We start from the raw sequence: 15,562 nt of genomic DNA on the forward strand, positions 1-15,562 counted from the left end.
TTACAAGGCCACATGCAGCACAGAGCTCCCATTTCAAATCCACCTCCAGTCCCTTCTTAGATGTTTTGGGAGAGTGCACAGCAGGACATCATAGGAAGAAGACTAACAGATCCATAGAGTGATGGTGGGTTACCTATAGTGTCTATAGATATGCACAGGCACAAACAACACACACAGTAAATGTAAGAAGCATCCACTGAGCCCCTTGACTAGGCTCATTTACTAAAAATAAAAAATGAAAAAAGGATTGAAATCTGCCATTCTAAATATGCTTGACTTTCCACAAAACAGTGTGCCAGATTAAGTTAGGAATAAATCACATTATGGCTCCTTATTATGCTCTTTAAAGTAGACTCCAGTGCAGGTGCCAGGATGGGAGAACATGGTGTCACCGTGAGACACACAGTGCCAATCCCAGGCTTCTATGAAGTAGGCCGGGATGTTCTCTTACCCCAGACAGTTGTTAGCATGGTATAATCAGGGATGCTGGCCATTGTGAGTTGAAAACGAAAAGGAAGCACCAGTGCCATACTCTGAATCAGGAATTTCAGCCATGAAAATAACTTTTCTGCTTTTTTCTTTTCTCTAAAGTCTGAAGTCCTCTAGCCATGAGCAGCACTGCTGGCTTGGAATTATGAAGTCCTAGTTTGTTTTAAAGCAGTGATTCCTGTTTTAAAATGAATGAAAATTAATGGATTTATTTATGCATTAGATATATGTATGTGAATGTGGGTCTCTTATGCATGAATACATGTGTACACGTGTCACAATATGTGTAAGTCAGAGGACAGCTTGCCACAGGTACTTATCTCCTGCTAACAAGTGGGTTTGAGGGATTAAACTCATATTGTCAAGCTTTGCAGGGCACCTTTACTTGCTAAGCCACCTTATTGGCCCTGAAACAAAAGATTATTCTTAAAATAATCAGATTTAGAAGAAGAATGCCACCTTTGGTTGTATCCTTTTCAAACCAGGAAAACTAAGGATGCTTGATTAGATTTATATATAGGAAAAACTGTATTAGCTTCAAGGCCCAGATTCAATCTTTACTTTACAGGATAATTGGGTTGTTTCATTTCATCATGGAAAGGCATGCCAAACGTCTGAGTTTTATAACAGAAGCAAGGAGGAAATAATTCCGAGGTGGGACCATCAAATCACATGATTTCTCCCCGGCCCGTGCTGTAGACATAACCTCACTGGGGTCTGGGGCCAGGGCTGGGGCCAGACACTGCCTAGAGAACTTTGAATGATGCCAGCAGCTTCAGCACCTTGCTGGGCTATGAGAAATGGCCTTGGCTGTCTTTATTCAAAGCTGTGAAAGGAGCTAAAGTCACATCCTCTGTCCATGGACAGCATCTTGTCTCCATTCACTGCAGGTCTCTGAAGCAGGAAGGGCTGAGGCCGGAGGGTGCTTTCCAGAGCTGGGTAAAAAGCCAATGAGGAGCTCCTGGGTTGTGATTTTTCTCACCACATCTATCTGGTCAGCAAAATAGAGCATCCTTGAAGTACTACAAATAACCATTTGAAGTTGCAGGGTTTCTCATAAAACCCTTTTTTCTTCTAGGGATTAAATGGGAACCAGATGAGAATGGCGTCATTGCCTTTGACTGCAGGAACAGAAAATGGTAGGCAGTGCTTAAACCTCTTAGTCAATTTTGAGAGGCAATTTAGAGAGGCCAGAATTCATGTTTACTTAATTTCCCTCCATTTAGGTACATCCAGGCAGCAACTTCTCCAAAAGATGTCGTCATTTTAGTGGACGTCAGTGGCAGCATGAAAGGACTCCGCCTGACCATCGCCAAGCAAACGGTCTCCTCGATTCTGGACACTCTGGGTGATGATGACTTCTTCAACATCATCACAGTAAGTGTGTGGCTGCTCTGTACTTCCTTTGCACTTTGGGTCACTTGCATCATTGCTGTTGGATATGTAGGGTCTGGGGACCAGAGGATGGAGGTTGGTTAGGCCACATGTGAATCACTGAATCAGGGACAGTAGAGGGTCTTCCAGGGACTGAGAATGCTGTGGAATTCATTGCTTCTTTGAGGTTAGTGAACAACCTCTTCAGACTTTCTTTGGGATGTTGGGAAAGAGATGTAGCAAAGCTATCCTATGAGCTGCCAGAATTCTCACATTCTAATGAATTTAAGCGAGGTCAACCCCACATCCATGGTGGTGAGAGCAGGAAGATGGGGAATAATCTGCTCTTCATAAATACAGCACCTTCCCTCTTTAGCACTCCAGGATGTAGGGCCCGCCTTGGGCATCTCTCAGAGAAGAGCTGAGATAAAGTGTCAATGAAACGTCAAGGGTCCAGAGACTGTCAGGTAGAGACCAGAGAGCAAGCCAAGACTGGGCAGTAACATAGACTTGCAAGAGAGATCTATTGCATTCTTTAGTAATTCTTTAGTTCTGTGTCATTCTTTGACATGGCATTATCATCATGTTATGTCCCTCCTGTTTCAAAAACCTCTCTCTTTTTCAAAGATTGCAGTCACAAGGAGCTTTGTGCCCCTATTGTGCTCAACTGGGCACTTGGACGTGGTGCACAGGTGTGCTTTGCCATGTATGTCTGTTTGGGACATCCTATGTTCTGTGTAGCAGGTGACCATGTAGGCAATGTGCAAAGAAACACAGAGCCTGGGCCCTGGAATTGGGACAGTGCATGTTGTCATTGCGTCCTGTGTGAGAGCAGCGCCTGCAGACACAGCTCACCAATTTGTGTTCTCTATTTAGGTCAAGGTGCAAGTGTTTAAGTAGCAAGGATGTCATCTGGGTAGTCTTCTACCATGTTTCTGACAAGACCTCCAGACTAGAAGGTGTAGCCACAAAACAAAAGAAGCAACAGATGCAGTTTTTAAAAGGCCATTGAGATGTGGCAGCAAGATGGTTCAGAGAGTAAAAGTGGTTGCTACCAAGCTTGAGTCAATCACCAGAACTCATAAACTACCAACACAACTCAACACTGCCTTTTCTTTTGCATGGCTCATGTATATACATGCATACTCATGTACACACACATGCATCTGCCAAATAAATAAGCCCAATACCAATTTTAAAGCTCTGAAGAGCAATTGGAAAAGAAAGAAACCATTACCTAACTGGAGTGCAGAGGTTATTTACCATGTATGCACAGTCCCTAGGACAATGCCTGACAAACAGTAGGAGTTTAAATATCTGTGGGCTGAATAATAGTAGCTACTGTCTCTAGCAGTAGTTTTCAACCTTTGGGAGTTCAATGACCCATTCACCACCAGAAAACACATGTATCTACATTAGGATTCATAACGGTTGCTAAATTAGTTCTGAAGATAATTGTATGGTTGGGAGTCAGCACAACATGAGGAACTGTATTAAAGGGTCGCAGCATTAGGAAGGCTGAGAACTACAAGTTTCTAGAGTACCCACTGTGTAAAGCCCACACCCATAGATCCCCAGTAGCTCACTACATTGACCTTTGTCTCAGCTCTTTGCTCATGGCATGAAGGCAAAGTCACAGAGCAGTGTAAGTTACGGTCTCAAACTGACAGTCAGAAGAAGGTGCACAATGCAGCCTCCATCAGGTCAGACTTGCCGTGCTCCAGCTCTCCTGTGCAAAAGTGGAGAGGATGCAGAGGATGCAGCCAGAGTCCTCAGCCATCTTACCATAAAGACACTGAATTCAGAGCATCGGCCTTTGCAAAGAGGCTTTCCGATCAAGAGTATGTTGGCTTTCTAATCAGGATTTCCCCTAGTTGCCAGCCTCCATCCGACTATGTGCTCAGATCCTCACATATCCTGGAGCATTTACGATAAGTAGCAGCAAATTTGAGACTATCTATCCTATTAATCTTTAATTATGTCTCACAGAAGTATCAAGTATCAGAAATTCACAGAAGAAGGGAAGCTAACTAATTATATCCTACATCCTTTATCTGTCAGAATTTATTGTTCAGTTAACAAGACCAATCACGTGAAATAATCTATGTAAGTTCATTAAGATATACAGCGTCAATGCAGTAATGAAGAGAGGGTGATTAAGATAATTAAAAGGAGACAGCCAGTTATTATGGAATAGTTGAAGGAAAATGTTTGTCTTTACCCTAAATCATCCCCTTATAGAATAAAGTCCACTGGCAGTTACATTAGCCATCACCTTGCATCTGTCCATTAGTTTTCAGCATGAATTAGGATTATCTGCAAAGTTATTGTGATGACTAGAAAGTCTGATTATTTTTACTTGAAACCTTATGATAGAACTATGCTCTCCATTCCACTAATGTGTAAATGAATGGATCAAATATAGTAATGAATTCACATTAGAAGACAAACTCCACTTCTATGGGGATTGCTTTTGAATGAATAAACCTATAAATCTTTTTGAACAATTCAGATTTTTCATTCTTCCATTTGATATAATTATTTCAATTTTTCTATATATGCATCTATATGCTTAAAATTATATTATATTTTAGTATGTGAGTGCCTTTGAATGTCAGTAGGCAGCCTGCAGGAGTCTCTTCTCTTCTAGCATGTGGGTCCTAGGGACTAACTCAGTCCTTCAGCTTAGCAGCAAATGCCTTTACCCACTGAGTCATCCTGCTGACCCAAGCCCCCATAATCTTTCTACAAACAGAATCATATTCTACAGAATACCTAGTAATTTGTCTCTATTATCTTATTTTAATGAAATGTATTTGTCACATGTAGTTGGCATTAGATGTTTACCCAAGCCTCTTGGTTGGCTATAGATTTATGTTACTATTGTGCCATGAGGCCCTCTCATCTATTTGAGAGTGTCCCAGTGGATGAACTCACCATGACCTGGAACACACTGAAGATAATGTGTGCGTGATAATGAGGTTGGGTATGCATTTGATTGGATAGTATCGACATATGAAATTGCTACACTAGAAAGTATTGCATCAGTCCTACTACAGTATCCACCAAGTAGGGTATAAGTTTGCATGCTTACTGACAGTTGGAGGGCCCTGTCTATGCTACATTCAGAGGTGGCTCACTGTTACTTGCATCCCCTGAGTTGTGTCTCCTGGCTCTCAGTGCATTACACTAGTTTTGCTTTACAGACTCGTATTTCCCTGCAGCAGCTTTTTCTCCTGCTCCCATTTTGCACACGTATCTTCATAATATGATGTGGGTTTTCCCCAAGTCTCTTTAAAGAGCTTACTTGCTTGAGGGTACTCCCAAGAATTAGAGGTTACAAGTGCATACATGAAGGGTTTTGCACTGCCATGCAGAATGCCCTTCATGCATGAGTGGGCTGTTCTTGCAGAATCCTGCTGCCCAAGAGGACACCCTTTTGGCAGCCTTTTCTGTATGGACAGCCTTCCTTTGCTTGTCAGGTAGATGTTCGGGGAGACATCTTGGAGAGAGAAAGTCAAGAATAGACTCCTTATTTCCAGTGCTGGAAGTCTGCATGCACTATAGGGTTTTGTTTAGGTAAATCTAACTTTCCATTGCCTTTGATTTTCAGTGACATGATGCAGGAAGGCAAGGGAATATTTAAATAATAGGAAATATGTTTCATGGCCATTTGAATCAGCTTTATATTTCATTAAGTTCATTGTCAAGTGTAACTCAAGTATTATATTGAAAATCTCATGATCTGGGTCTTTGTTTTATCTTTGATGAGCGAGATATTGAAAAATCTATCTAGAGCTAATGAATTAACTGATGGAATTTATAAAGGACAGGTGAAATAGAGAGGTTTTATGCAGTTGGAGTTAAAATTTGAGGTTAAATTATGACATGGAAAGAGCCTACTTTTTTCTCATTTACTTTGAAGTCTTTCTCCAAGCCATGCATTAAATGAACAACATTATCATAAAAATGAGGATGCTAATTTGATCTGCTACTGGAAGTTGAGAAACTATTTTACAGAAGCTTAGGTCAGGTATTAAGCTAACACCACATTCACTGGGCTGATGTTATAAAATCAATTTAAAGGCCTCCTTCAGGCCAGGTTTGTGCAAAATGGTATGGAGGAGAGAACCATTTGCTGGTTCATCCTAGAAAATTCTGGTACATACTCTGTTTTTTAATTCACAGTTTTGTTTTGTTTTGTTTCTGAGAACTAATTCTCCAGCACTCTGCCTGCCATGGCCCTGCTCTCCAGAGCAGTCGCTGTTGTAGTGAGGCAGGGGTTAGTGTCTGCTTTCCTTGTTTGTTGGGGCTGCACTGCCAGTTATAGCCAGTTGTGTCTCTAATTTCAGACTATACTTTTGTAAGCTAGAAGATCCTGGGATACAGTGTGTTAGTGAAAATATTCTGGATTTCTCGGTTTCCTTCCATGGTTCCTACATTTTCATCCTGAAGATCATTTGATTAAAACTAAAGCAGCAAACCTGTTAATGTTGTTTAATTGAGTCTCCTTTGCATCAGCTTCCTGAGATGTAGCAACGGGCCTTCCCCCATTGCTTCCATGAGTGAGGCAGCACTTTAATATCATGGGCAGTGATAGAATTCCAGGGTCTCTAGGACATTCCCACTTATTTATTGTTTGCCTATCAATCTGTTCTTTGGAAATGTATAGACATTCCAGTTTTAATTTTATACTTCAGCTTACCCTCAGCTTTGTGTCATTAATGAGTTTCCCTGCAGTGTTGCTTCTTTGCCTGTTTTTGTTATTGCGATCAGTGGTCTAATAAACATGGCTGTGTCTGCCACGTTAGCGGCTGAGCTGCTGTAGGTGGCAGCCATCTGCCTCATCTCCCCTGAGATTGTATGTGACTGCCTGATGGAGAAGCCCAGGAACAAAGGCTCATGGGACAGTGGGAGGGAGCCTGGCAGGGAAAAAGATAGAGCATGTAAGCCATGGGAGATTCAGTGACAGCATCTTACAAGTGATGACTGGGTAGGTACTGGAAGTGATGCAGACATTAGGCCTAAGCCATGGGTTGGGTCTAGGATGGAAGAAGAAAGGGTTTACTGAGAAGGCAAGCACCGTTTTCAGGTTGTGAACCACCCCCCACTAACAAACACACTTCAGGAGAGAATTGACTGTATCTGGAGCTTATTAGGATGAGGTAGGATATGGAGGAAACAGAACCAGACTGGTGCTGGGGAAAAGAATCAGATTGCATTGAGAGTGTCAGCCATATCACACAAATCCAGTTAGCTATGTGCATGACATCATGTGCAGTCTCATCTTGCAGGGTGATATTGGGAACTTTCCTGCAAGCCTCTCCCCTCTTACAAGGTCTTCCCTCATCCCCATGTCTATGCAACTGATAGTCTATCCCATCAAGTCTGAAAGATGTGTTGTTCTCTTCCATCACGTTGGGCAATCTGGCTGCTGGCCAGCCCTCAGGCTGTGGTATACACATGTTGACAGAGGGTATGATTCCTACTACATGGCCATCTCCTCGTTCTCAGATTCTCTACAAGAGTACTCTAGCCATTCAAGGACTGAGGTTAAAGCCTGACTTTCCAAATAGCCTTGTTTCTGAGAACTGTACTGTGCCTGTGGATGAGGAGATGAAAATGCTTTCAGAGATTGAACAGCAGAAAGGAGACACATGATACGCTTGTGTACCTGGCCATATATTTGGTGGTTGATTGAGAGAGGGACATAGTCTCTCAGCCAGAGAGAGAGAGAGAGCAGTGTTAAGACATAGTCTAATGAAGACCATGGTGGCCTGATTTGAGTTCAGAAGGACCCTTTTGGTGTGAGAGATAAGCACTTTTTATCATGAAAAAGAGAAGCAGAGATAAGAATTTGTTCTTTTATGAGGAAAGGGCAAGAAAAGCTGTTTATAATCACTCAGCGGTGATGGTCATGAGCAGACTAAACCAGTGTTCACATGCCTGGCACATACATGAGCAGACTAAGCCAGTGTTCACATGCCCAGCACATAGTAGGCTAGTAGTTAGTATTCAGTGAGGAAGTGGGGGAATGAAAACTTCTGTGATAGACACCTTCCTGCAGGGATCTGGCAACACCTTTTCTCCTAGATTTTAGAGACCTGGGTCCCTCAAGAGTGTGGTGTGGGGTATGGAATAGAACCCCAAGTTTTAGTGGAATAACACTTTATCTCCCACAAATGTATATGAAGTGTTCTTCAGAGGAAACCAAGAGGTCATGGCCCCTGACCCCAAGAGTAGTCCTGTCCCACTACCAGCTCCCTTCCTTCTTTATCCCATCTGTCACATTGCATTCCCATGCCTACCTCCTGCCTCTTCTGTACACTGAGCACTCATAGTTGGTGGCCTCCCTCTTCTTCCTTCATGCCAGGACCTAGAGCATACTCATTCATCCTCACAATGAGCCTCTGGCAGGGGTAGTGACTCCAGGTTTCTCCAACCCAGACCCTGTGCTTCGTGGAGCTACAAAGCCTTGGTCACACATCCCAGCTTGTCTGTGGAGAAACCAGGGACTATTTGTGTGAACCCAAAGAGGAAACCACAAGGAAATAGAAATGGAGGAGAAAGCTTACAGTGACCAAGACCAGTGGGTTATGTGAGAGGTTTAAGCGACAGTGGATGTCGCCCTATGCCCATTCCCATAGCACCTCTTCTCGGATCCTCAGACTCTTCTGTCCTACCAAGAGAACTTCTCCAGCATCTGCAGGAAGGATTTGGTACTTTGGTGGGAGGGTGTGGCAGAAGGCCTCTAGGGTGGAGTGCTGGTCACAGGAGGAGCCGAAGCAGAGTACAGAAGAAATTGCACCTATGAGGGTGAATGGTGGCATCTTCTTTCTCCTGAGGATACTGACATCAGCTTGGCCAAATAGGAATGAGAGTTATTCATGGGCTATTATGCCCTAAGGCTAGCAGTCACCACATCTTTGGTTATACACTAATGTAACCATCTAACACCATTGATTCAGAGAACAGAAATCTGGGGGATACTGGAACTTGGGAAACAGCTGCTGCTCAAGCATAAGGACCTGATTTCAGAGCCCCAAAATGTGAAACCTAGGCACATAGCTTGCAAGTGTCTGTAACCCCCATGCTACTAGAGGGAGGGAGAAAGACAGGCAGATCCCTTGAGTTTATGAGCTAGCCAGTCTAACCAATCAATGATTTCCAAGTTCAGTAAGAGACTCTGTCTAAATGAGTGAAGTGTGATAGAGGAAGATACCTCTGGCCTCTGCAGGCATGCACACAGATGTACACATCCCCCAGAACTTATCCATATATATCCCTCACATATACACACATACACAATAAAAACAGCAAAGACATCAAGGGAGCACCTGAAAGTATGTATTAGCTGAAAGGTGGCCAAGTGGGGGACCTGCTGGGGCTGAAGAGACCATCCATGTGCAGGGCATTCTCTGCAACCCTTGGGAATGTGATGAGCTTGTGTAGCCAGTGAGCTTTCTTGTTTTAGCTGCTGGGCTTGTAGCACTCTGCTCGACACATGGCCATCTCTGCTCTGCACAGTGATACAGACCAGATTGCTGGGACCACCTCAGTCCTGATGTTGTCAGGGGAAATTAGAAAACTGCAAGCTTAGATGATGCCACTAACAAGCTGGCTGGGGTTCAGAAGAGTGGATTTCTCTACTGTGGGTACAGTGTACGCAATGACAGTGACCCTGGTTCTGATTACTGCACATGTACCTCCCTGATGAGGACAAACTTTCCTGGTCTTCTTTGCTTTTAAACTCCCCCTGAAGCCTCTTCCTCCAACATCTACTAGCCTTTGTATTAGCAAAATGTATTCATTGAGACGTGTCCCTTACATCTCTGTGGGCCCACTTGATGGTTACCACAGATGAGTAGGTGTAAGGATGTGGGATCAGTGAGGTTTAGCCCCACGCTGTACATAGAAGCAGAGGACTTGGTACCAGCTGTGCTAACGCTGATGTTGGACTCTGCAACCATAGGAATTGACTTTAAAAGTGTGTTTTAGGAAGAGTATTGGTTAATTTTTTTAATTACCTGGAAAATGGAGGGTTAAGAGCAAGAACAAGGGTGAGAAGATGGCTCAGTTGGTAACATGCTTGTCCTGTAAGCCCTGGGACCTGAGTTCAAATCCCCAGAATCCACACAAAGCCAGGTATGGCATCACACTTCTATTTTTCCAACGCCTCTATGGATAGACAGACAGTAGAGACAAGACACTTTTCACACACTCCTTCCTGTGCCATTTAAGTAGGGTATGAAGTGATGAATGACAGGATCTCAATCTAGACTTAAAAAAGTCAGGACCAACATGCAAGCAAGGTTATCTGATATCTACATATGACATGCATGTGTACCCATACCAACACACACACATACACACACAATGTTAAAAAGCAAGAACCAAATTGGGACCCTTAAGAGGGCCTGAGTTACAGAATAGCTGAATAAAGATTCAAAGGTTACATCAATATGTATGTATCTAATAACCTGATGGAAGGATCCAGAAGGAGGGCAGATGAAGTATTGGTCCTGTGGTTCAGAGGGCATCTGTGGAAAACCCATGCTTCTTCTTCTTCTTCTTCTTCTTCTTCTTCTTCTTCTTCTTCTTCTTCTTCTTCTTCTTCTTCTTCTTCTTCTCTTGACCTGTGCTTTTCATCCTTTTGTGTAATGAGGAAGCAAGGGATAGGTGTACACATATAAATTTTCTTTTGGTACCAGGAGAAAGCTCTAGAATACACTAGAAGTGTTCCTTCTGTTCTATTGCCTGCACATGGTTCACCGACTAACCCGGGCAACAAAAAAAGCTCAGGAAGCAACTATCTAATACTGCATAGCTGGATAACTGTGATTGGCTAAGACCACTTATGCTGCAAGGATATTATTGCTGTGAACCAAGCTGGTCATCAGCAAGGAAGAAAAAAGAGAAGGGAATGGCTGCCTCCCAAGCAGCTTTCAGTAACCCTGCAAATGCAAGAGAACCTCAGTGAAGACCTTCAAGTTGATCTGTGTAGGTGCCTCCTGAATCCCGAGGCGACTTCCCTTATGGGGATCAAATGCCATACCCTGTTCCTTAGCAGCTAACTTCAGCATAGCAAACACCTATTTTTAATTTTTATTTAACATAACAAAGGTATGCACAATATACATACAGCTCTAAGAATCACTACCAAATAAGCACATGCTGACCATCTCCAGATAGAGAGAATTACCACAGGCCCCCAGGAATCCAGTACAGAAGCAGTCTCTGTCACTACCGCCTTCAGCAGAGACATGCACTAGCTAAGAGAGAAGTTGTCCAGCAAAGAGAACTAGTCCTTGGTTAGCCCCCACACTTGGTGGTAGGATGTGGGGCTGATGCACATCCATATTTTCTCAATGCTTCATGGGACAAATGAAAGTTTCCAGATGCATTTTCAAGAAGAAGCAAGGGGCAAAGGTGACACTGGTGGAAAGTGGAGGAGACTGGTAGGGGATGTTGAGGAGGACTTTGAAATCCTGAAACCAAGTGGCTGTGAGGTCAGACCATTAGGATACAAACCTGGACACTGCTCCCTACTTACTCACTGATGTCTTCTGCAGCTTGTTCTCTCCAGTTTTCCTGTCTACAAAGGGTGAGCTATTGGAAGTACTTGAGGCTGAGTCAAACTACAAATGAAGCTTATCTTGAATTTGGATGAAGGGAAGGCTCCATAGCAACAAGTTGCCCAGAGCAGCACCACCCTGGCCTATCCCTTAGGCAGCTTCTCTGGATGTTCTGCTGATACATGCACTCACCATGGTATCAGGGACAGGTATATTCTTGCAAGTATCCAGAGTGAGTGCCATAAGTTCATTCTTTATTTCACTGGCTTGCTTGGCCTTCCCATGGTGCTCGCTGATCTCAGTCAAATACTCAGCCAGATTTTGTTCTAGAGTGGATATGAGAGATGCTTCTAGTCTCTTTCCTCAAGAGAGGTCTGGGTTTATTTGGCTGTTAAATTGGAAATGCCATGGTGCTTTCACTGAATAAATGAATTGTGGCACCTTCTGTGAGCTTAGCAGTTCAGGGTAACAATATGTCTGCTGTACAGTCAGTCTCAGCCAGTCACAGTCTCAGGTGATCAGGCAGAGCAACTAAGGGTGGGGCTTCCCTGTGAGCTGGGTGCTTCAGGTGAAGGAAATTTAACATATGTGGAATATACAGGCAAGAGGGTTGATAATGCCCCTCTGGTACCTTCCAGTCCTTCCCAGTGGGTATGCAACTGAACCAATCCAGAGGATGAGCATGGGTCAGCCAGGGGAAATCAGAAGTCAGGTGGTGGACCTCCTGCCATAGTTCTCAGTGGTGGAGGTCAGAAGGAAAAGATGAGACATGCGAGAAGCAGAATATAGGCTGACAAGAACATGCCTTTGTTGCGGATTAAGGAGTGAAGATACTTGAGTGGTCAGACAGTACCCATCAAAACCCTTAAGGGACATATCCTGGATTGCTAGGGCCTGAAGTGTTGGAGAGGATAGATATTTGCAGAGCTATATAGATGATACCACTCTATACAAGGAATATTACCAGAAGCACCCCCCCCCCGGGCCTTTCTATGGCTACTGAGAATATCAAGGCCACTCCTTTCCTCCATTATGTCCCCTCATGGATGTGACCAACACAGGAATCTGTTCTATGATGCTGAGGCTGGAGCTGGCCCTGGACCACTCAATCTGTCTGTTCCACCATCAGTTGGGCATGCCTGTGTGAACTCCTGTCTGCCGAGTCACTATTGAAGGATGAGCAGTTAGCAGTAGGCACCATGTTGTACTCTAGCATGGGCTCTTTAGGTTTCTCCAAACAAGTTTGTCTTTAGCATTTTATTGCAATTGACTGAATGAGTTGAGCCTGTAATTAGGCTGACTTCCTGTGTGATTGTATAGCCTTTGACTGTTAACTAGTATCTTTTGGGTTCTTCATGTTTTCCTCTTCATTGTTTCTATCCTTTGCAGTATAACGAGGAGCTTCACTATGTGGAACCGTGTCTGAATGGAACCCTGGTGCAAGCTGACAGGACCAACAAGGAGGTAGGGACTGCTTCTAGGCAGGAAACACCGGGGACCTGGGAATACCCCTATCTCTGTTACTGCTATTGTTCATAGTTCTATCTTAATTCTTAAGATTTCATTGAATGTAACATGTATTCACTGTGGCCGTGGCAGTTTGTGGAATGTTTACTGAGGAGCATATATAAAATCGTGATGGTAAAATAATTTATTCAGCTACCTGCTACTTCTGAATCCATCATATTGGTTTTGTTTTCCCCTAACCATAGTGGATCTTGTGTGTGCATAATGTCTCTGTCGGCACCACAGAAAGAATATGGTTTTTAATGAGATCTCAAGAAAAAAATTGAATCTATTTCTTATTTCTCTGTTCTCACATGTTACAAAGGATTGAAGCATCATTGGGGTGCCTTTTAGGATAACTTGTCTTCAGTAGAGTATAAGCCTCACAATAGAGGACTGATCAGTGTATTGCTACATCATAAATGTTCCAAGAATGATTCATCCATAAGAGCTATGGAATATAATAAAGATGTGTTGAAGGAAAACCTTAGGAAATGTGATTGAAGGTCTTATTAAAATTTGAGCCTTCTAGAAATTTCTTATAACAGCCTTCTAAGATGCTATATCATTTTCCTTCTAGCAACATTTAGCTTTACCAATCCAACTGTCCCACCTCCACCCTTCCTCTTCTATAGCACCCATGACAAGTCAGACCAGTAAAGGTCTAGCTGCAGCCTTGTCATATCTCACAAGACTCATGGATGGCATTGCCCATGTTTTTTTACTGAACTCGCCACAAAGAACTTCTCTTTTTCTGGAGAGCAGACCTCCATGAGTGGACAGAGGGTAGTGGTCAAGGTGGGCTTCCATGGAGCACTGAACAAATGCTACAGAGAAAAGCCCCGGCACTTGTGGAGAGAGAGAGAGAGATTGGTGTTGCTGTAGAGGCAGGCAAGACTTAGGAATCTCTGAGGGAGAGAGCCATAGGAGACCAGGAGAGATTCCTTCAGCTGGCACATACAAGAACAAATAGCTGAGCTTCAGACTGGGAGGCAAAGAACCACACAGACATGCATGTGCGTCACACACACACACACACACACACACACACACACACATGCACAAAACACCTTCATTTTTATAAGCAAGAAATAAGAACAGAATAGTGCTCCTTGAGGATGTTCATTTGTGGGAAACAACAAGCTTACACTTTCTCTTTGTCTGCTGCCTTGATGAGGGGTTCACCCTTCTCTGATACTTGTCTCAAAAAGGTACCAGTAGACAAAGTCTCCAATTTTGAAGAGAAAGATACTTAAATGATCAAAGAATGGAGAGCATTGTGAAATTTGAAAGTATCAAGGCTTATATACAAAACAAGGACTGGGTGAAGGAATGGTCTAGAAATTTGTTTGAAATTGTCTTTGAATATATTGTTATATATTAAATATATTGTTATAAAATATATTGAATATATTGTTATAAAAATAGGAAAACCAGAGTCCTTCTGAATATAAAAAATATTAATCCAACTGTCTGATTCTGTAGTGTGGAAGAAAAGAGCTATGTATCAATCAGGCTGCCTTCTTCAGAACCCTGGAACTCTATGTATAACTCTAGTAAACAAGTGAAGGATGAAACTAAAGAGATCCAGGAGAAGGTGACCTGGTCAGGGGCTGTTAGACTGGAAAATATGGAGGTGTTTTTTTTTTTACCTGATTTCCTTATTGAGCAGTATTATTCTGACAGCAAACATCCAAGGCTTTTGCTCAGATCAGCAATAGAAACTCCAGAAACCTCCTAGAAACTCCATTTCTGTTGGTGGTAAGACCACTGAAAACTTTTGTCATAGCAGCTTCTCTACTCTAGTCAAACAGAAAGACAGAAAGCCATTCTTTGTGTTGAGAGAGAGAGAGAGAACCAAAATGCATAATGTCTAGAACTTTCTCCCCCCCCAAAAAAACAAAGAAACAATTAAAAACAAACAACTAAAAAACCCCAACAAATTCCCATGTCATCTCAAGAACCAAAAAGCCACAACATGGATGAGAAACGATAATGGACAGGAGCCTGTGATGACACAAATCAAATGTTGGAATTGCAAAGATGTTTCTACTAACAAATGGGAATTCTCCTGCAAAAAATCAGACTATCTAAGCAAAGAAGGAGAGCTACAAAATAGAGCCGAGTAGGAACTAAGAAAGAGAAATGTGCCTACAATTTACACCACCAGAGAAACTAGGATACAAGGAGGATTCTAAGAGATTTATACAAGGTCCCTCACAGAAGGGGAAAGAGACAAGATCTCCTGAGCAAATGGGGAGTGAGGGGGCACAGTGAGTGGAGAGGGAGCTAGGAGAAAGAGAAGGGGAAGAGAGGAAAGCATATGGGACTAGGAAGATTGAGTCAGGGGAGAAAAGAGGAGAGAGAGAGAGAGAGAGAGAGAGAGAGAGAGAGAGAGAGAGAGAGAGAGAGAGAGAGAGAGAGAATAAAAGAGGGAACCATTATAGGTGTGAAGAGAAAACTGAATCTAGAGACATGTTCAGAGACCTACAAACAAGACTGACCCCAACTAACAATTTGAGCAACAGTGGAAAGGCTACCATAAATGCCCTTCCCTGATAATGAGATTGATGACTAACTTATCCACCATCATGGAGCCTTCATCTAGTAGCTGATGG

At 43.0% G+C, this 15,562-nt stretch overlaps 1 protein-coding gene across 2 annotated transcripts in view; it reads left to right on the plus strand.

Annotated features, from left to right (window-relative positions):
- LOC127236843 (voltage-dependent calcium channel subunit alpha-2/delta-3) overlaps positions 1-15,562 on the plus strand; it is a 775,613-nt gene that overhangs the window by 374,665 nt on the left and 385,386 nt on the right. For both annotated transcript variants that reach the window (XM_051204755.1, XM_051204756.1), the window contains exons 7-9: positions 1,568-1,628; positions 1,716-1,866; positions 12,828-12,902. In XM_051204755.1, coding sequence (XP_051060712.1) covers positions 1,568-1,628; positions 1,716-1,866; positions 12,828-12,902 — 287 coding nt within the window. The remainder of the gene's footprint in view (positions 1-1,567; positions 1,629-1,715; positions 1,867-12,827; positions 12,903-15,562) is intronic.

The sequence above is a fragment of the Phodopus roborovskii genome, unplaced genomic scaffold (genome assembly GCF_943737965.1).
Source record: "Phodopus roborovskii unplaced genomic scaffold, PHOROB, whole genome shotgun sequence".
Taxonomy (NCBI): Eukaryota; Metazoa; Chordata; class Mammalia; order Rodentia; family Cricetidae; genus Phodopus; species Phodopus roborovskii.